The sequence below is a fragment of the Phascolarctos cinereus genome, unplaced genomic scaffold (assembly GCF_003287225.1).
Source record: "Phascolarctos cinereus isolate Bilbo 61053 unplaced genomic scaffold, phaCin_HiC Scaffold_2;HRSCAF=192, whole genome shotgun sequence".
NCBI classification, from domain to species: Eukaryota; Metazoa; Chordata; class Mammalia; order Diprotodontia; family Phascolarctidae; genus Phascolarctos; species Phascolarctos cinereus.
Window position 1 is genome coordinate 156,117,419 of NW_027555625.1, and position 22,280 is coordinate 156,139,698.

Below are 22,280 nucleotides of genomic sequence, written 5' to 3' on the forward strand. Positions count from 1 at the left end.
ACGGGAGTTCAAATAAGGGCACAGATACTGAGTAGTTGTGTGACTCTGGGCAAATAATTTAACCTCTGTTTGCATCAGTTTTCTGTAAATAAGGGTAATAACAGTACCTACCTCTCAGGGCTGTGAGGATCAAATAGGATAATATTTGTAAAAAGTGCTTAGCACAGTGCCTGGCACATGGTAGATACTATATAAGTAGTTATTCTGTTCCTCCTTCCTTTCTATCCCTTCTGAGTCTGCCTTTTTGTTTGTTTGTTTGCAAAATGGAGACAAAAGTTAAGTCACCTTATAAAGTTTCTGGAAAAAGCAATTAAGAAAATTTCTGCAAAAGACTTAAGTAAGCAATGTGCTGACCTTACTATAAACAAACATTTATTGCAAAGACACAAGTATTAAACTGAAGACACCAAATATCAAGTGGGGATGAGAAATTTAAATTTTTTTACAGGCAGAATTTAAGAACAGACTTTCTTTTCTTTTATACTAAAAGATACTAATATCAAAACAATGAAATGCTACACTAATTGAGTACAATTAAAATGAAAAACTGGATGTCACACTTTAAACTTTTATGTTACAAATAATCCACAGAAATGTAAGATCAGTGATTCTTGACCCTAAATGTTACACAGTTTTAGGTGTTCCACAATTATTTCAAGGGGCACTGTGAAATTCTTCACAAACATTTCTTTAAAAGTAAAATCATTTTCACTATGCTTTAATATTAAAATTATATACCACACACTACTTTAAGGAAAGAAGACATTCGCAGGATCATAAATTAAGAGCTAAAAGGCATTTTAGGGATCAGTGAGTCTAATATCATTTTATATAAAAAGATACTGAGGCCTAGAGAGAGGAAATGATTTGCATGATGGGAAATGGGTACATGATATGACAGGGAGTAAGTACAGAATAGGGATTTGAATTCAAGTCCAAATTTTCTGACTAAAATTCTAGCACTCTTTCATTGAAATGTACTGTCCCTACTTTCCTATCCTTTTGACTTCCTTCCTTTCCCCATATCACCTCATTCCGTTCCTCCATTCCTTTCTTTTATATCCTATAACCACACTTTCAATCCCCTTCCTTCACATCCGTGAACTATCAACTTCTTCCATATTTCTCCACATTTCTCCTTTCCCACTCCCCACCATCTCTACCACTTCATTCTTCTTTGGGGGTCAGCAGATTATCAAGATTAAAAAGCATGGCAATCCTTTTAATCTGTTACTTACAAAATTTAAAAAAAAAGACAAACATAAAATAAAAATGAGGGATGAAAAAAAAAACTTGTTATGCATCAAGTGAATCCAAAAAAGCAGGAGTTGCTACCTATCAGACAAAGCAAAAACATTAAAAAAACAAAAAATGGATAAACAAGGAAACTATAGCATGTTGAAAGGAACCATAGATAACAAAGCAATATCAGTAATAAACTTACATACTGCAAATAAACAACTTAGCATCCAAATTCATAAAGGAAACATTATCTGAGCTTTATAATACAGACAGTAACACAATGGTGACAGGAGACTCCAACATTCCTTTATCAGTTTTGGATAAGTATAATAGAAAGGTAAACAAAAGAGAAAACATGGAACTAAACAAATTTCTGGAGAAATTCAGGTTAAAAGACTTTTGGTATCTTTTAAATGGGAAAGCAAAAGAATATACACATTTCTTTGCACCATGTGGAACTTTTACAAAAATTGTACTAGAACACAGAGATATTGCAAAAAAAAATGTAAAAAGACATAAACAGTTAATACATCTTTTGTAGATCATAATGTAGTAAGAACAGAAACTGGTTCAGGGGCCACAAACAAAAAATAGAGACCCAAATGGATACTTATGATATGGATACTAATGAAATCTTATTAAAGTAAAACAGTAAGTCACAGAAACAATAACTATGTAAAAGAAAATGATAATGAAAAAGCAACATACCAAAATTTCTGGGATACAGCTAAAGCAGTCTTCAGGAGAAAAATCATATCTTTACAATCACACATTAACAAAATAGAAAAAGAAAATATTAACGAACTGAATATGCATTAAAAAATTCTCAACAAGGAAACAAACTAAAAATAAGCACAAAAGAGGAGATATTAAAAATTAAAAGGGAAATGAAAAACTAGAAACAAAAAATCCCATTGAAATGATAAAGCTAAAAGCTAGTTCTTTGAAAAAACTAATGAAATTGATAAACCCTAAGCTTATCTGATCTAAAGAGAGAAGAAAATCAAATAAATAAAATAACAATTAAGCCAGGTGAAATCCCGCAAAGCCAGAATAAACAAAATGATCAGAACATATTATGAACAATTAAATGCTACCAAAGCTGAGAACACAGAAGAAATAGAGGAATACTTTAAAAAAATATAAAATACCCAAACTGTCAGAAGACCAGATAGAGATCTTAAGTAACTCAATCTCAGAAAAGGAAATAGATCCAACTGTAAAGAAACTGTCAAAGAAAAAAAAAATAACAATCCTGGACCTGATGGATACACAGGAGAATTCTATCAAACGTCTGAAGAACAGTTAATGTACTCTTACATCACAAATTATCCTACAAAAATTGAGAATAAACTCTATCCGAATCCTTTCATGAGACAAATATAGTCTTAATACCTTAACCAGGAAACACAGAAATAAAACTATAGGTCAATATAAATAAATAATGACTCAAAAAATTAAACACAATCCTATTGAACAAATTACTGCAATTTATCGAAGAAACCATTCATTATGATCAAGTGGGATTTATATTAGGAATACAATGATGGTTCAACATTAGGAAAATAACATAATCAAATCACAAACTAAAGCGTCAGAAACCACATAATTGTCTCACTATATGCAGAAAAAGCCTTGACAAAGTACAAAAAATTTTTTATGCTAAAAATCCTACAAAGATTAGGCATAGAGGAATGTTTTAAAAAAAAATAGAACATAAAAAAAATCTTTCTAAAACCAAAAACAAGCATCATAAGGAATGAAGATATACTAGAATCTTTTCCAATAAATATGGGAGTGAATCAAGGATGCTGACTTTCCCCACTATTATTTGATATAGTTCTGGAAATGCTAGCAATAGTAATAAGATCAGAGAAAAGAATTAAGCAATAAAGACAGGCAGAGAGGGGATAAAACTATCCCTATTTACTTATGACATGATGATTTACTTGGAAAACCCCAGGAAATTAGATAAGGTACTAATGGACACAATTCAGGCTACAAAATAAATCCTCAAAAAATCAATAGCATTTAACTTTGATTAATTAAAACTGAAAATCCAAACAGTGTTCCATGAATGTAATAAAATATTACTGTGCTATAAGAAGTGAAATATGTGATGAATACAGAGAAGCATGGAAAAATCTATATGAACTGATGCAAAGGGAAACAGTTAAGAAAAATATACATAGTAACTACAACAATGTAAATAGAAAGAGCAATGACATCAAAAACCAAAAGTAAATGTAACAAATTTATAAAGATCAACTGGGATTCAAATGAAGAGATACAAGAAGACATCCCCAAAATACTCCCTTTGTCAAGGTGGGAAGTCCATAGGTGTTACACATTATACATATTTTTGGACTTTTTCAGTATATCAATCAATTGTGATCGTTATATGCTACCAAAACCGAGAACATAAAAGAAATAGAGGAATACATTAAAAAAAATATAAAATACCTAAACTATCAGAAGACCAGATAAAAATCTTAACCCAATCTCAGAAAAGGAAATAGACCTAGCTGTAAAGGAATTATCAAAGAAAAAAACAAAACAAAACCTGGACCTGATGGATTCAGAAGAGAATTCTACAGAACTTTTGAAGAACAGTTAGTACCCATACATCACAAATTATTACCACAAATTAACTTAAAACTTAGGCTTTTCCCCTCTCTAAAAATGTTATTTGCCATATCGGGATGGTTTTCAGAGGAGGGGAGGGGGAAAGATACTATGATGATAGAAGAAACAGAAAATAACAATAAAAATGTTTTTTTTTCACTTACTAGTATTTTATTTTTTTCCAATTACATGTCAAGATAGTTTTCAACATTCATTTTTCTAAGATTTTGAGTTCCAAATTTTTCTCCCTCCCTTTCTTTCCTCCCCCCTCCTTCCCCAGGACAGCAAGCAATCTGATAAGGATCATACATGTACAATCATGTTAAACATATTTCCACATTTCACATCATGTTGTGAAAGAAGAATCAGACCAAAAGGGAAAAACCACAAGAAAGCAAAAATAAAAAGTGAAAAAAATATGCTTTGATCTTCATTCAGACTCATAGTTCTTTCTCTAGATGTAGAGAGCATTTTCCATGAGTCTTTTGGAATTGTCTTCGATCACTGTATTGCTGAGAAGAGCTAAGTCTATCATAGCTGATCATCACGCAATGTTGCTTTTACCGTGTACAACGTTTTGGTTCTGCTTCACTTGGCATCGGTTTATGTAAGTCTTTCCAGGTTTTTCTGAAATCTGCCTGCTCATTATTTCTTATAGAACAATAGTATTCCATTACATTTATATACCACAACTTGTTCAGCCATTCCCCAATTGATGGGCATCCTCTCAATTTTCAATTCCCATTGCCTCCACAAAAAGAGCTGTTATAAATATTTTTGTGCATGTGGGTCCTTTTCCCTTTTTATGATCTCTTTGGGATACAGACCTAGTAGTGGTATTGCTGGATCAAAGGGAATGCACAGTTTGTTTGTCCTTTGGGCATAGTTTCAAATTGCTCTCCAGAATGGTTAGATCAGCTCACAACTCCACTAACAATGCATTAATGATACAATAAAAATGTATTTAAAAAAGAAAAAGGCATCATTTAGGTATGGCAATATGAGGTCATAGAGGACTTCAAATTAAATTTAGCTAAAATAATTCCACATTTTTAGAATGGGGATACATAAAGAGAATTAGAGCTAGTAAAAATTGTGTAACAATTCTGTCTTTAGCATTTCTTGAAATCTTTAAGCATTATATAAATTTATGTAGAAATGGTGTTCAAGTTTTATACTAGGACTCTCACAATAACATTCCCCCTCAAAGACCTAGAAAAACTCACTAGCATGCCTACCCTGAGAAAGACCATGCTGTAAATGAAAAGTTTAAGGCAACTCAGCTCTATGTGGTCAAGGAAGAAAAGACTGTGATGGAGTGAAATGTTTGATTCTACATTGTCCTAAATTAGGAAACAATAAATAACTGAAAGTAAGGAACAGGACTAGACATTAAAGTTGCCTAATGTCAACTGAAATTGCCAAGTTAACAACCTTTCTAGGATTACGGGACTCCATATCCTTAAAAACTAGGGGACACTGAACTAAATGACTTATGATCAGATGTCATTTTGGGTTTTCAGTACTCATGCTCCTAACTCAAACAGCTTTAAGTTATTATGATCACTTCTAATTCTCAGAAAATTACCAATCTTTAAGATAATGAGGTACCATGGTTATTTTTACAGAACAGTAGAATATTTAGTTCAAGTAGAAACACCTCCAAAATATGTAGATCATGTTTTGCTTTAGACTTTGTGTTTAGTCAAGTCTACGCCCAGATTTAGTCTTATAACAAAACAAAAATGCCCAAAAACTTGGTAGAGGAAAAGGTCGCAATAAAAATTAGGCAACACTGTTCTAACTCAAGCAACACGTGTCAATCTATGAGGAAAAGTTTAATTTGGACATAATGAAATAAATATACTATTTTCATATCTACTTAATAAGTAAGCCTCTCCTACTTAATCTAATTTTTTTTTGCATGATGGTAAAGGATTACTGAAAATATTTTTGTATATGTATTTCTGTCAATGGAAAGATAGGCATTCAGAACATATGTTGGATAAAGAGATCCAAGAAAGAAGACATCAAGTAGAAGAGCCAGAAAAGCCACAATTTCTCATTTGTTATTCCCTTCTATATGCAAACGTACACCTGATTAAATACTTTTAAACTTACAAATTAAAAAAAAAAAGAAAATGGCTTATACATAAGTGCTCTTTAATAACATGACAAGAATCATAAAATGAATTAAATAATTATTGTAATGATAGTTATAATATATAGAATAGCACTTACTATGAGCTAGGCATTGTGCTAAGTGCTTTACAAATATTATCTCATTTGATCCTCACAACATCCCTGGGAAGTAGGTACTATTATTACCCCCAATTATTATCCCCATTTACAGTTGAAGAAACTGAGACAGAGGTTAAGTCACTTGCCCAGGGTCACATAATAAGTGAGGATGGATATGAACTCAAGTCTTCCTGACTCCAGACCCAGTGCTCCATCTATTGCTCTACACATTTCATAAAGATCTATAACTAAAACAATGTCAGAATGTAAATACATCACTCAGCTTCTGGAAGCCTAAAGAGTCTGTTGCATCTAAGCTACAGACGAAGTCTGACAAAAGGGAACATAATCAAGGACAATAAGAGATTTGTTTAGTAATTAATATGTTTTCCTCTACTGGTCCACATTAGCTTAAGGGCTTATAGAAGGGAGAGGCAGATCTGCAGTAACGCTAATAAGAGTTTTGACTATGTACAACACAGAGCTTTGAATAATGAGAAGCTCCCCTAAATATAAAGGGAAAAGTGATACATTTTTCCTATGAAAGCAAGCATGGAATAAGGAGGCTATGGTGTACTCTAGGAAGAGTATGGTGTACTCTGATGATCAAATTATCATGGCAGACTTTTATTTACTAAAAAATGCAAAAACTTCCTTTTCCAAGATTTGCTCTACTTCAATACTGCATTTTTCAAGTCCTTCTTATATGTGATAACAAACTCAAGCAAAAATGTTTTGCAAAGCATTACATAAAACTCCAAGTGGCACCCTTCAAATCTGAACTGATGTACAGACAAGCTTCTGAACTAACATACTCTAATATGACCTTGAGTATGTAGACTCGCCAAGGAATAACAAGGAGAAATGGCATAGCCAGGGAACCACTTTCAACACAGCTTGACCAAGTGAACTGGTGTCAAAAGAAAAAGAGGCTGAATGGACATTCTCAGAGGATTAATCCTCTCAAGATAAAAGCTAAGGGCCCTTTCACATCAAGCTTACCGAGAAGGGCTTTGCCAAGATGGGCATGTGGAGTGGGAAAAATGTTGGCAGGATGAATGAGTGATTTAGGTAGAACTCTGACCTTAACTTTAGAAAGATTATAAGGAAATCTTTAATACTGTCTTATCTTGACAAAACTAAGTAGAGGTTGAATCAATTGCTAGAATCAGTCATTCAAGTTCATTTACTCAAAGTTAAATTGTGTGACCAAAAATAAAATTTTTAATGTAAGATATTTTAGCTTTTGAGTATTAAATAGTTCAAAAGGAGGCTTTTATCAGCTTGATAAGGTGACATTAATTCTGTTCTAACAATCTCAGCAAAACAATATTTCCTGATCATCCTACTACTTGGGACATGGTTTCAAAGTATTAAGTGTGCACAGAGATGTCCTTATTTTAAGGAAGGTGATGTGAGGAGATGAAGATCAAAGTCCAAACACCTCTGCAAGTATAACTTATCCAACAAAATACACTTCTCTTCTATAATTTTCACTTGGAAATCTTTACCCATCACTCGCTGCTCTAGGGACTAAGGTAAAAGAAAGGCAGTGGCTCCAAGCAGAATGACTAATACTTTCTTTCCTTTAAGTTTTATCTTCTTCATGAAATACACTAAGCCTTAAGTGAGATATTCCTTATGCAATGCACACCTTTTACATGAATACATCCAGGGAGAGGGAACTCTTTACCTCACAGTCCAATTCATTCTACTTTTGAACTGCTTTAATTGTTAGAAAGATTTTCCTTATATTGAGTCTAAATTTGTCTTTTTGCAACTTCTGCCCATTGCTTCCAGTTCTGCCCTTTGGGTACATGAAGGGCAAGTGTAATCTTTTTTCTAAAAAAGAATTTCAAATACCTGGCTTGCAGTCAGGTTTCACCCTGTCCCCCAACCCCTTCTGGACCCCCAAATGCCTCTAGGCTAAACAAGAATATCAATAAGTGAATTTTAGACTTATGTACTTTAAAGTAATACTATGGAAACCTCTGGAAAACTATGGGTCTGTAGATATGAAGACAGGGAAGCCATCAATCAGAGAGGAGGAAGAAGAACATTCAAATTCTCCCTCCCATGGCATGGGGAAGGGGGAATCCATACAAAAGTATAGAGATTTGAGTAGAGACCCTAGAAGTCACCTAATACAACTTCCTTCTCTAGTATTATTAAGAAGTGGTCAATAGTCTTAGTGTGAATACTTCAAATGATGTTCTGAAACTCATCATTTCATTAGGCATCCCCTTTCTAATTTATATGTACTACCTTCTAATGGACTGAAATACACTTTCCTACAAAAATACCAATTAGGTTTAGGTCTTGCCCATGGAATAATATAGGCTATATCTAATTCTTCTACATGACAGCCCTTCTAGTATATGAAGGCAGCTATTATGTATTCTACTTAGATTTTTCTTTTTCCAAGATAAACAGTTTCAGGGTCTTTAACTGCTTCATACTGATATCGGTTTCTAGACCCTTCTCCATCCTGGTTGACCTCCTCTGGATACACTAAAATGTGTGTAGATTTGTCCTGGACTCAAATTCAATGCAACAAACACTGACTGGGCAACTGCTACGTATACATTGCTTTTCAAGTTGCTTACAATCTAGTATGAGGAGATCGAGGATTGGTTGATCACAAAAGGAAGGTACTTAGTTACCATGACAACTCAAAGGCAGGAGAGACAGCTTCTGTCTAGAAGAAATCAGGGAAAAGGCACAAGAGGCGCCATTTCAGTTGAACCTTAAAGGAGATGGGTAGGATTTCAATTGGTGGTCTATCTTCCCACTCCCTCTGTGAAATTCCTACCATTCCTTTTAAAACCTAATTTAATACCACATCACCTACAGAAGGTCTTCTCTCATCCTGTCTCCCCACCCATCCCAGTCACAAGGAATTTTCCTCTTATACCTTAAAAGTATTTTTTCCATTTTTCTTCTCCCTGTATTTCATCCTCAATACTGACTCCCAAACCTTTTCTCCTCCTCAAATCTTCTACCACGTCTCTACCTTCAACACACAGAAGATAACTTAACCTTTCACTTCTCTTAGAAGGCTAATGTCAAAACGAACTCCGCTTCAGTTCCCTTCTGCCGGTCCCCACAACTTTTCTGTATCATTACTAATTTCTTCTCTTTCTGTCTGTTTGCAAAGAGGAATCCCTATTCCACATTAGGCTTAACCTCCTCTTAACCCTCTGGGTTCTTGATCCCATTCTCTCCTGCCTCCTCCAGGAACTTTTCTGTAGAAGGTGGTATTTGAGTTGAGCTTTAAAGGATGGGTAGGAATTCCATAGTTGGAGTTTGGGGAAGTAGAGATAGAAGGCCAACTGAAATTCCACATATTCTTTCAAGCTTGGCTAAAATACTACATATTCCTTATAACATTCTCCCCTATTCTTTTGGCTTACAGGAGACAAAATAATGATCCCCAAGTATCTGAAGGGCTGCCATATATAAAAAGGATTAGTTTTGCTTTGACTCAAAAAGCAGAGCAATGGGAGGAAATTTCAGAGGTAGATGTTAGTTGAATACAAGGAAAAACTATCTAATAATTAAAGTTATTAAAAGTAGAATAAGCTGTCTCAGTGATTTTATTACTAGAATTCACTGTTACTAGAGTTCTTCAAATAAAGACTACCTACTGGGGATATTGTAGAGGGAATTACTGTTCAGGTATAGATTTGATTGGATGACCTCTGAGGTCCCTTTTAGCTCTGAGAATCTGTTCTTGGGGATAAGAAAATATGGTGCTTAGGGACCAGAAACCTTAGAATGCTTTTAGACATCTGAAGAAATACTTCAAAATGAAAGATTTCTGTCTTCACAAATGTTTCTTAGGAGCTAGAGAAGGTATTTTATCAGCTTTGGTGGTAACTTCTTTAAGGTTTTCTTAAAAGACTCATTGGAAACTTCAGGGTAGAGATCATTTAGGTATCATGAGCTTCTAGTCAGGATTACTTATGGTGACATCTTTATTATAAATAAGTAAACACCTTCCCTAAATAAAATCATCAGATGTCCTCATGAATAGAAGAGTTTTTTTTCTCTATAGCTAAGGTGGTCTTAAAAGTGGGAGACAAAATTGTCCCTAGGGTAATTGTCCAAACTCTGTGTTCTCCATTTTGCTATAGTAGCCAGGAATGGGAAATAAGGGTGGTAGCTCCTGTCAGTTGATTTTAAATAAGACCTGAGGTATACATGTATATATAATCAGCAATTCTGGGGCCAGATGCCTAGTCTCCCTTTTCCCCTCCCTGCCTCTATTTCTCTATGGGCATGTCCTCTTTTTGTGATACTTCCTCCCCTTCAAAGCTACTCATAATGTTCTTTTTAACCACATTTTACCTATATAAAATATAGGCACTCACACAGTATGATTTACCCAAGGACCTGACAATCTACTTGAGATAGTCCAATTAGTGACCATTGATTAATTTTCTAATTTGATGACAGAACTACTCAAAAATTAAAATAAATGTATAGATATACAAACTACGTACTTACATAAACAATACGAATGGAAGCAACTGTAAAAGATCAAACAGGCTAAAGAATAAAACTATACCAGAAAGCAGTGTGGCATAATGGATAGACATCTGGACTTGACATCAGGAAGATCTGGATTCAAATTCTACCTTCAACACTTATTAAATATGAAAATCTGGGTAAATTATTTAACCTCTCCAAGCCTCAATTTCCTCATCTCTTAAGTGGGCATACTAATATCTGTAACATTTAGCTTGCAGGATTCTTGCAAGGATCAAATATGAATGTGTGTGTGTGTGTGTATATAATGTGTTGTAAACCTTCCAGTCCTAGTTAAATGTCAGATATTATTCAAACTAAATAATTAAGTTTACTATAAAACACTTAAAAGTTCCAAATGTTTCTTGCCAAAAAGACAACTAACTTTAATGAAAGGGAAAAACTGTTGTGAACTTGGAAACTTAAAGTATGGTAGTAAGAACAAAATGAAAAGTCAAGAAAGACCTCAAACATACATTTTATAAGGCAAGTCAGCCTCTCAATAATAAACGACATTGGCCAAATGATCAATTCACCAATCAGTGAATCAACAAATATTTATTAAGTGTCTACTGTTTGCCAGGAACTGTAATAATCTCTGGGCATCTAAATAAAAAGAAGGAATTAGATTGTCTTATGGAAGTATTGGACCATCAAGGAAATGTTCAGAGTTAAATTATTTTAAAATACATTTTATACCAAATAAGAAACCAAGGTAGCTTTGAAAGATATCAAACTGTCATTTCCCAATAGATAAAAGACCAAAAGATATGAACAACCATATGAAAGAATGCTCCAAAACACTAATAAAAGGAGAAATGTAAACCAAAACAACTCTGATGTTTCACCTCACACCCTGCAAACTGGCAAAACAACAACAATAACAAAATAGTAATACTCAATGTTGGAGGGGTTGTAGAATGATAAGCATATCAATATATTGTTGGTGGAACTGTGAAATGGTTCAATCATTTTGGAAAAAAGTGTGGAATTATGCAAATAAAGTAACAAAAATGCCCACACCCTTTGAACCAGAGACTCCACTACTAGATTTATGCCCCAAGGAAGCCACGGATAAGAAGAAAGTTCCCATATATGCCAAAATATTTATAGTAGCATTTTTTTTTTGTGACTAACAAAGAACTGGAAACAAAGTCAATGCCTTGAACTGATGAAACAAATTGTGGTACACAAATGTAACAGAATATTACTCTGCTGTAAGAAATGAAATGTGTGATGACTACAGAGAAGCATGGAAAGATCTATTTGAACTGATGCAAAGGAAACAAAGTCAAGAAAACAATATATATAGTAACAACAATGTAAATGAAAAGAAGAGCTACACACTAAGAAATCAAAAGTAAATGTAAAAAATTATGAAGCAGGACTGAAGGAGGAGATATTCCCAATCTACCCCTTTGCAGAGGTCAGAGGTCCATAAGTGTTAAATACTGCACATGTTTTCGCACTTTTTCAATGTATCGGTTAGTTGTGATTTTTTTTCTTCTCTAAAAAATTCAATTTGTCTCATGAAATGGCTTTTGGGGAGGGGGGGAGACGGATACTTGGGAAAATGATGATGATATAAGAAACAGAATTTGAACAAAAACTTATTTAAAAGAGAAGATGTCGAATTCAAAATATGTTTTTCCAATAGGAAGTCATTTAAAAGTTAAAGTATTCTGACACTTATAGAACCTATAAACACACAAAACTGTACTTTTAAAAAAACTGTCAATTCTTGTTTATCTGGTGACAGGCTAACTGAATTGTGGTTTATTCTATTATTATATACTTGCTTTCAAGTTTATTGACAACTAAACTCCCATCTTATTAAGTATTTACTTGCTTCTTTGGGCAACTGACCTTCCTCTGTTTACTCTGAAATCTAAACACTTACCTGTCTTCCCCCACTCAAGAGAACATATGACAGAAGGTAAACTTTGTTTCAATTTAAGGAAAGATGTTTTACTCTTGGCATTGAATCGTTTGGATGGAAGAGCTGACTTATTTCTAAGATCCAGTCTAGGTTTAATAATCTATGACTTTATAATACGTGAACAGTGGAGCAGAATGGGGAAGTGAGACAGTTTTCTATCTGTTCCTAAAACCAGTAAAGTGCTGTTATTTTTGTTTGAAGTGAATTTCTAGAACATCACATATATCCATATTCAAATGGAAATCCCACATATATTGAAAAGCCATATAAAATGATGTTTAGATTATTTGTTGTTTTATACTATTCATACCTTTGCTCCCATTAATGATAATGAGTTGAACCCACCCTATCAACATTTTCTACAAATCAAGCTTCAAAAGAAATAAATAATAATTCCAGTATAAAGGCTTAAAAGAAAAAAAGAACCATATTATTCTAAAAGAAATATTAGCGAATTTAGTTTACATGAAACAACCTCTATTACATTATTTTGAAATCAGAGTTAATCACAAACATGTCTCTTAATTATTATATTATAAATTGTGTCACCATAAATCTATTATTTTTTCTATTTATTAAAAAACCCAAATACCATAGATGCAGATGCATGTCTCAGTATTCACAATGGTATATATGCTTGCATAAATATTTAAAGTCAGACCTTTGAATTTATAATGAAGTACTACTGCACCACTTTACAAAATAACGTAATAGTAAATTTAGATGTATGACAAATAGAACTCTGTTCAGAATACTAATTAATGCTGTTGATATCCTAAAAACAAAAAAGTAATGATATCATTCAGATTCCATCTAAACAAGGTTAACACATCTACTCCAGGGAGATCTTAATAAGGCTTGATGAAACCTTATTGCTAAAATTTTTAAATTATCAGACTGGCTTTGTAACTGAGGCATAAGCATAGCTTCTTGTCTAGCACATTTTTTTTCTACTCTTATTCTAATGATACACATTCAATTACTACTGAAAAGAAAAGAATCAAATCAGAAACATCTGTAGTTTGCCATATAATTACTGGATCTTCCCCATGGAGACTGACCTTTTAACATAGATACTAGGACCTGAAAGGCTAAATGACAGGATATTCACATGGTTTAAATGTGTAACATGATTACAAGGAATTAAACAGACACAGTCATTTTCAACCTCAGTTTATGTTAACATAAGCTTTTACTTTATGATCTTATGTTTAATCTCTCTGCTCAGTATGTAGTAGCTGAATTTACTATTAGTGGGATCCACAAGCCACTGAAAGAGAATATTTTGATTATATAATAAGGTTGGATACTGTATTTGAGACTATTAGGCAACCATTACTTTTACCTGTAATAGGAATCTTTTCTACCAAGCTTTCTTCCTTGCTCTCATCTTCACATACACTAGTGACTTCTGAAAATGGAGCAGACAACATGTTTCAAAGTCACACTGATCAGACTGGTTTCATTTTCTTTTAAGACCCATTCCCTTTAATTTTTCACTTTCATTATTTCTTGTTTATTGATCTAAACTATCCATTACTGTTCTTAAACAGGAAACCTACTGTGAACTTTATGGTCAAATATTTCTACTCTGTCTGTGAAGCTTCCATGGAAATGTCCTAAGTTCTGACAGAATCTGAAACACAAAATAACCTATATCTCTTTATCTTTCAGCAGCAAAAGTGTACATCTACCAAAAATATTGGAAAATTATGATTAGCTTAGATTAAAAATTAAAAGACTAAAATTTGACCATTTACTATAGATAAAATGTACCACACCTTAACTATCTGACTCATTATTTTTTGATGAGAAATGTTCTGAAGTAATAACATAATGTCTACGGTAAATTGAAAAAAAATTTAGGGTAGTAAAAAGAAGCAAGTTCAATTAATTGATCTTTAAAATACATTACGGTATTTTATGGAATTATTTCCACTTTCGTGTAATAATTCTGGCCACAAAAGATAAGTCCTGCTAAGATTTTATAAATTGAAAAAAACCTTATTTTCCTCAGAAATTAAAACTTAGCAAAATTATGATCTAATATTTCTGTTTTAGAGGGGAAAAAGATATAGCACTGAGTTAGGTGGATATTTCCCTACACACGGACCAAGCTCTGACATTTCTTATTAGAATGAGAAGGGACATATTTATCAGATGGGAACTACAAAACTGAAAGATGTATTCAACAAAATTAGAATGTTGCTACTCTATAGTCTTCAATGTTTTACTTTATAAATATACCTTGAGAAACTGGGTATCACATGAATGCATTTTTGCTGGGGACAAACCCTTTCACAAGTTACCTTGTTTCCTTGTACCAATGCTGTCAAGCCATTGAGCATGTTTTGCTTGCTTTATTTCACTATTGTCATTCAGAATAGATGGCAAGCTGCAAGATGATTCATTACTGTGAATAGACGACCTATCTTCACACTCTTCTGTAAGGGCTTTTTTCAATAATGCTGTAGCCTACAATATTAAAACACACACACATTTACACAAAGAAATAAAAATAAACTCCTGCCACATTCCTCTTGGTCTGTGATACATCAGTTAAAAAAATAATTTTGGGCTTGACAGTTAACAAAAATATCTTCAAATTATGTTAAAATTCTATTATTTCACATTATACTTCAATCTTGAAAACAATATACATTAACAATAAAATTATCTTTTTTTTTTGAGAACATATTTTCTATAACACATTGTACTATGCCATTTAGGTCAGAGAGTAGGTCATCAATGTATTTATTATTTCTCAATCTGGACTGGTCTATTCTCCCTTGTGTGTGAACATGGTACCTTACCAATTCAAAAATATTTATGTACATATACATGGGGGAGAGAGAGAGAGAGAGAGAGAGAGAGAGAGAGAGAGAGAGAGAGAGAGAGAGAGAGAGAGAGAGAGAGAGAGAGAGTGAGTTAGAGATTTAGTTCATACCTTCATGCCTTGGGTAGGAGATTACTTTTCTGTTAAATATTTTCTGCTTTCTTGGAATGAAGATGGTAAAAAGACAATACCTTCTTCTGATTCTACTGCGACCTTTTATGTCTAGACAATGTATACATTTGAAGATTATTTTGATATATGGTATAGTTGTTAGTATAAAACTAACAAAGATTACTTTCTAGTTGCCCCAGCTGTTTCTGTCAAAGTCCTTACCTCAGTAGCTGTGGCCTAAAGTTATACATTAGAAAGATTCTGCTAACAGAAATAGGACTATTTTGTTAGAGAGAAAAGATATTAGTACTACTAGAAAGCAATACAGGTTTTGGTAAGGTGACAGACTGTTCTGTTAATAGTGACTACTCTTTCAGTTTATCAAGATATTTTCTTTAATGTCAATAGCATATATAGTAAGTGTGAGCTCTCTAGTATCATCAAAGACACTGATGAAGTCATTAAATACATGATCAAGTTTAGGATAAATGCATATATGAAATGAGTCTGATATTTCACAGAATCCTAGCATTCTAGAGCTGAAATAGACATGTCAATCAATAAATATTTATTAGGGGTCAACTATGTGCCAAGTGCTGGGGATATAAAGGAAAGCAGAAGATAGTCTCTGCTCTCAAGAACCTCACAGTCAAATGGGGAAGACAACATCTAAACAACTATGTACTGGTAAGATATATACAGGAGTCCTCATTTCTCACCTGGCTGTACTACTCTGGGATTTCTCTGCCTTCTTTATAAGCCACTGGTCTCTCCAGGCCTCTACAGCAGTTGGAGATGTGAGACTGGAGGTCAGAAGAGAGATTAAAGCTAGATAAAGCTAGATCTGAGAATCATCAGCACAAAGACGGTAATTAAATCCACGGGAGCTAATGAGATGATTAAGTGAAATAGTATAGATGGGAAAAAAGAGAGCCAAGGACAGAACCTTGGGGAACACTCATGGTTAGGGTCCTTAAGATACAGCAAAAGACACAGCAAAGGAATGGTCAGATAGGCAAAAGAACCAGGATAAAGCAGTATCATAAAAAACCTAGAGAAAAGAGAGTATCAAGGATATGAGGGTGCTCAATAGTGTCAAAGGCTGCAGAGAGGTCAAGAAGGATGAGGACAGAAAATTACACTTGATTTGGTAATTAAGAGATGATTGGGATAGACTTAGTTCTTCTTAGCAATACAATGATCTAAGATAGTGGTGGATGAACCTGCGGTCTTGAGGCCACATGGGGCCCTCCAGGTCCTCACATGTGGCCCTTGGACTGAATCCAAACTTTACAGGCCAAATCTTTTTATTAAAGGGATCTGGTCTATGAAGTTCGGATCTACGAAGTCCAAAGGTCTCACACCCCTATCTATGACAATTCCAAAACACTCATGATGGAAAATGCTATCCACATCCAGAGAAAGAACTATGGAGTCTGAATGCAGGTCAAAGCATTCTATCTTTTTTTTTTTCCTTGTGGTTTTCCCCTTTTGTTTGACTCTTCTTTCACAACATGACTAACATGGAAAAACGTTTAATAATTGTATATGTATAGCCTACATCAGATTGTTTGCTCTTTTGGAGATGGGGGGAGGGAAGAAAAAAATCTGGAACTCAAAATCTTATAGAAGTGAATGCTGAAATGCTGAAAAAATAATTGGAAAAAAAATAGTATTAAGTGGTGGAAAAAGAGATCATTGGTAACTTTGGAGGGAGTAACTTTGGTTGAATGATGAGGTGGGAAGCTATACTGCAGAGCTAAGAGGGGAGTGAGATGAAAGGACGTAGACACCCGTTTTGATCTAGACAACCTTCCTCAAGGAGTTTAATTACAAAGGTGAGGAAAGATATGGGATCAATACTAACATGGATGGATGAATCAAAGGGACATTTTTTTAAGGATGGGGAAAACATGGGCATGTTTGTAGGTGGTAATGAAACAGTTAATGGTCAGGGAGACAGACTGAAAATAAATGAGAGTAGGGATGACAGAGTGGCAACCTACTGGGAAAGAAGGGATGGATTGGGATCACTTGTACACACAGTTTTGCATTAGCAAGAAAAAGGGTCACCTTGTCCTGTGAGACAAGGTGAACAAAGAGATAATAGCATACCTGAGAGATGTGAGATGAGGAGATAAGAGGGAGCTCTTAGGAAATGGCCTCGCATTTCTTTTCATTGAAATATAAGGCAAGATTCTCAGTTGAGGGAGTGGGGGTAGGGCAAGTGAGTTATAAAAAATTTGAGGAGGGATGAAAAGGTTGGAAAAGACACTGTGCTGAGTGGAACAATAAGTCACTTAGGAAGGTCTAAAAGGATTGCCCTGTTGCAATAAGGGCCCATTTGAGATTATGTAACATAAATTTGTAGTCAATCCATTCATCATGGTTTTATTACTTTCTTCACCTTCATTTAGCAACACATAAGTAGTGGTGAAGGCAATGGATGGTGGGTGTAATCCAGGATTAAGGTTTGGAAGGGCAAGATCAGGGTTTATTAAAGGAGTTTATTAAATGTGTGTGTGTGTGTGTGTGTGTGTGTGTGTGTGTGTGTGAGTGACATGGCTGGACTTGCCTTTCAGGAAGATCAGTTTGGCAGTTGAGTGGAGGATGGACTGAAGGTAAGGAAAGACTTGAGGCAGATAAGAACCAGTATGCTATTGCAAGGAGGGAGGAAAGGCTGGCTTGCAATGGGGTAGTGGAATGAAAATAATAGAATGAATGATATAATCATTAAGTAAACAATTGCAATTACAAAAAGGGTTGAGAACAATATTATTTTACTGTGAAAATTCATTATACTATTCAGTGAGGTAGGATTCATTTGTGGGGAATAGATAATGACAATCTTTGCTCTGTCTGAATTTGTAAATATGTTATAGCACCTATTTCTTTTCATGGAATCATTCAGTAGCTCTTAGGGTATCCCAATATTGCCAGGTAAGATACATCATAATTTCTTATATGAACAAAAATAACTATCTAAAACTCCATAGCACACTACAACTTTCTAGAGAGTCCACAGAATCACTGAATCATAGATTTAGAGCTAGAAGGGGTCTAAGAAGCCAGTATTTTCTAATCCTATAGTTTCTAATTCTATAGTTAAGGAAACACATCCAGCATGGCTTAGTAACTTACCCAAGGTCACAGAACTTAGAGATGTCAGAGTCAGGATTTGAACGCGGGTCATATGGTTTCAAATCCTGTGATTTCTTCACATTTCAAACCATTGACAGAGTCTTCTTTATCAAGGCACTAGAAATAACTTTAGTGTACAAGTTTACCTGTAATACTTAATCTAGGTGCATAACAGGTAATTTCTCCAGGCCTGTTATTTCTTAGCATTGACTAAAATTATAATTTTAAATTTAATACTTATGTTTTTTCTGAAAACATACATGAGTACTTCTAAAATCTCATGGATGCCTGGAGTTTTTGGTATTTTATACCTCTAGGATCCGCACTTTTTTGAGGGAGACATGATTCTTTAACAACTCTCAGATTTGTTTTCAAAGAATTTCAACTTGATAATTTTAATATGTTACTTTTTAAAGATTGGGTGAGGGGCAGGTAGGTGGCACAGTAGATAGAGCACTGGCCCTGGATTCAGGAGGACCTGAGTTCAAATTTGGCCTCAGACACACAACACTTACTAGCTGGGCAAGTCACTTAACCCCATTGGCTAGCAAAAACACAAAAGAAAAACAAACAACAACAACAACAACAACAAAAAGATTGGGTGAACTTTTCTGGATTTCCAGTAGTCCTTCATTGTTACTTCCCAGTTTCTCAGACTATGGCAACACTTGCTTTGTTCTTTTTTTCTTTCTTTTTTTGCCCCTTTTCTAAATAAAATTCTGATTTTGTCTCAGTTAGGTTTAGAATTTGTACTCTGAAAGAATAACATGAAGTCCTAATAGGTATTTCCTACACCTAAATAAAATAATTAGAAAATAACTTATTCTGTTTGCAAGGTTTTCAAAACCCAAATATAAAGTATAGGTTTTTATCATCCCTTACCTACTTGTATATTTTTGAGGTGAATTTTACTCATATTTTTTATTTTTCATATAACCAGAATTTCTCCCAGTATTCCTCTCTCTTCCCTGTCAAGGGCCATATTATACAGAATTAATTTTTAAAGAACAATATCAGCAAAACTGATCAATACATTAGACAAGTCTGAAAATATATGCAGTGTTCTACACCCATGGATCTCCCATCTCAGCAAAAGAATAGGGTGGGAGAGGTGTCAATTAATATCATTAGAGCCATGGTTTTTCTTTGCCTGATTTTCCAACATCCAATTTTGATTTTTTTATGTTGCTGTGCTTTCCATTTTCATTTAGTCATTGTATGTATTGTGTATATTGCTTTTTTTATTCTGCTTACTTACATAGGTCCATCTGTCTTCCCATGTTTCTCTGTGTTCATGATTTCTTACAATAACATCCCATTATGTAGATGTAGGGAAATTTATCTAGCCACTCCCCAAAAGAGGAGAATCTACTTTGTTTTCAGAGTTTAATTTTTTTTTATTCTTACCACCTCATAAAAAGTTACTTTAAATATTTTGGTGTATAAGAAAATGTCATTCTTATAAATGACCTCCTTGATTTCCAATACGGTAGTATTGATTCACAGCTCCACTAATGATGTTCTAGTATGCCAATTTCCCTTCAAGCTCTCCAACATTGATTATCCCTGTCCTTTGTCACCTTTGACAATCTATAGAAAGTGAGGTGAAACCTCAAGTTTGTTTTGAATTTTATTTCTCTCATTTTGAGTCATCTGGTATAATTTTTCTTATGGTTGTTAAATAGCTTTCAGTTCATTAGAGATTTGTTTTTCATACTCTTGGCCCATTTATCTATTAGGAAAATGCTTTTGGTCTTATATCTGTAAGTTATCTATCAGTCTCGGATACCAAAAAACATATCAAAGAAATCTGACACAAAGATTTTTTTTTCTTGTTTGACTACTTCCCTTACCCATGGTACATTAATTTTGTTCATGCAGAAGTTTTTGTTTCATGTAATCAAAGTTATCTGTTTTATTCTTGCCTCTATTCTTTGTCTGGTTAAGATTATGTACATCACTCATGGTTCTGATCTGCTTCTCTCCTCTATTTTTTATAGTACATCTTTAATAATAAGGTCATACACGTTTTAAATTTATTGTGTAAAATGTGGTTTAAGATGTTAGTCTAAACCTAATTTCTTCTAGACTGCTTTCTAGTTTTCCTGGCAGTTTTTATGAAATGGAGAGTTCTTTCCTAAGTAGTTTATGGTTTCCAGTTTATTGCATTTGCATTGTTTTTGATTCTCCTTGGTCTAGTCTATTCCTTTGATCTACTCCACATCTTTATACCAATACCAAATATTTTTGATGGTTTCTACTTTTTAATTTGAAATCTGTAAATACTATTCCCCTTTTATCTCTAACTTTTTTGATTACTTCTCGAAAGTCTAGATCTTTTGGTTCTCTGAACAAATTTTATTATTATTTATTTAATTTTATAAAATATCCATTTGATAGCTCCTGGCATAGCATTAAAACCGCAAATTAACTTTGGTGGTATTGTTATTCTTATTATATTGGCATGAATTCACATACATGCACTGAACATTCCTCTAGCTATTTAAACTGTTCTTTATCTTTTTTTCAGGAGCAGTTCGTAATTGAATGCAAGTATTTTGTGTGCTTTTGTAGACTAATCTCCAAATATTTTATGCATTTTCTAGTTATTTGGCATGGGATTTCTTTCTATTATTGCCTCCTGGATTTTATTATTATATAGAAAAGCTGGTGATTTCTTGGTAGCCTATAACTTTGTTGAAGCTACTGTCTTAAATAGTAGATTGCAAATATCTATGACTTTCTAAAAATCATCATGTGACGAGTGTCCTTATTTTACTCCTCTATTTATGGGGAAAGTTTCTAATGTATCTTCCTTGCATAAAATATTTGACTTTAATTTTATATTTTTATAATGTTTGAAAAGGATCCATCAATGCCTATATTTTATGGTTTGCTTGTAGCATAAATAAAAGTTGTACTTTGTCAAAAATGTTTTCTTTATTTACTGAAATAATCATGTGATTTTGGATCTTTTTTATGTAATTATGTTTACAACTTTCCTAATGCTGAATCATTCTCGATTCCCTAGCAAAAGTCTAAGTTGGTCCTAATGAATGATTTCTTGGAAGAATTGTGATAGTCTGCTCACCAGGTTTTATTTAAAATATTTGAGTTTATCTTCATTAATGATGTTGGGCCATTGTTCTCCTTCTTTGCTTTATCCTTCCACGGTTTAGGATTTAAGATTTTTGTTGTTTCATAAAATGAGTTTGATAGGGTGCTTTCTTAGTTTGGGGGAATATTTTGTGTAGTACTGTTCTTTAAAAGTTTCATATATTTCTCTTAGGAATCCATTAGGAACATGAGGTTTTTCTTTGGTAGTTCTTTTACAGCTAGCTCTATTCTTTTTTTTTTTTTAAATTAGACTATTCAAGGTCTCCAGGTGGCCCTCTTTTAAAAAGTTTAGATATTTAACATTTTTAAGGTATTTCTCTATTTTTCTTGTATTCTGAGTTTTGTTAGCATATAATTGTGCATAGGAAATTTTGGTAATTTTAAAATCTTATTTTGTTGTGATTTCACTTTGTTTATTTTATTTTCAGTCAGGTTGTCTAAAGGTTTATCATTTTGTTAGTCTTTTCAAAGAATTAGCTTTTAATTTTGGTTATCATT

At 33.6% G+C, this 22,280-nt stretch overlaps 1 protein-coding gene across 6 annotated transcripts in view; it reads right to left on the minus strand.

The window, feature by feature from the left end:
• The window catches only part of KIZ (kizuna centrosomal protein), a 212,402-nt gene that overhangs the window by 28,638 nt on the left and 161,484 nt on the right, over nucleotides 1-22,280 (minus strand). For all 6 annotated transcript variants that reach the window (XM_020986871.2, XM_020986896.2, XM_020986877.2 and 3 more), the window contains 2 exons: nucleotides 14,887-15,052; nucleotides 13,923-13,988 (listed from right to left, as the gene is read on the minus strand). In XM_020986871.2, coding sequence (XP_020842530.1) covers nucleotides 13,923-13,988; nucleotides 14,887-15,052 — 232 coding nt within the window. The remainder of the gene's footprint in view (nucleotides 1-13,922; nucleotides 13,989-14,886; nucleotides 15,053-22,280) is intronic.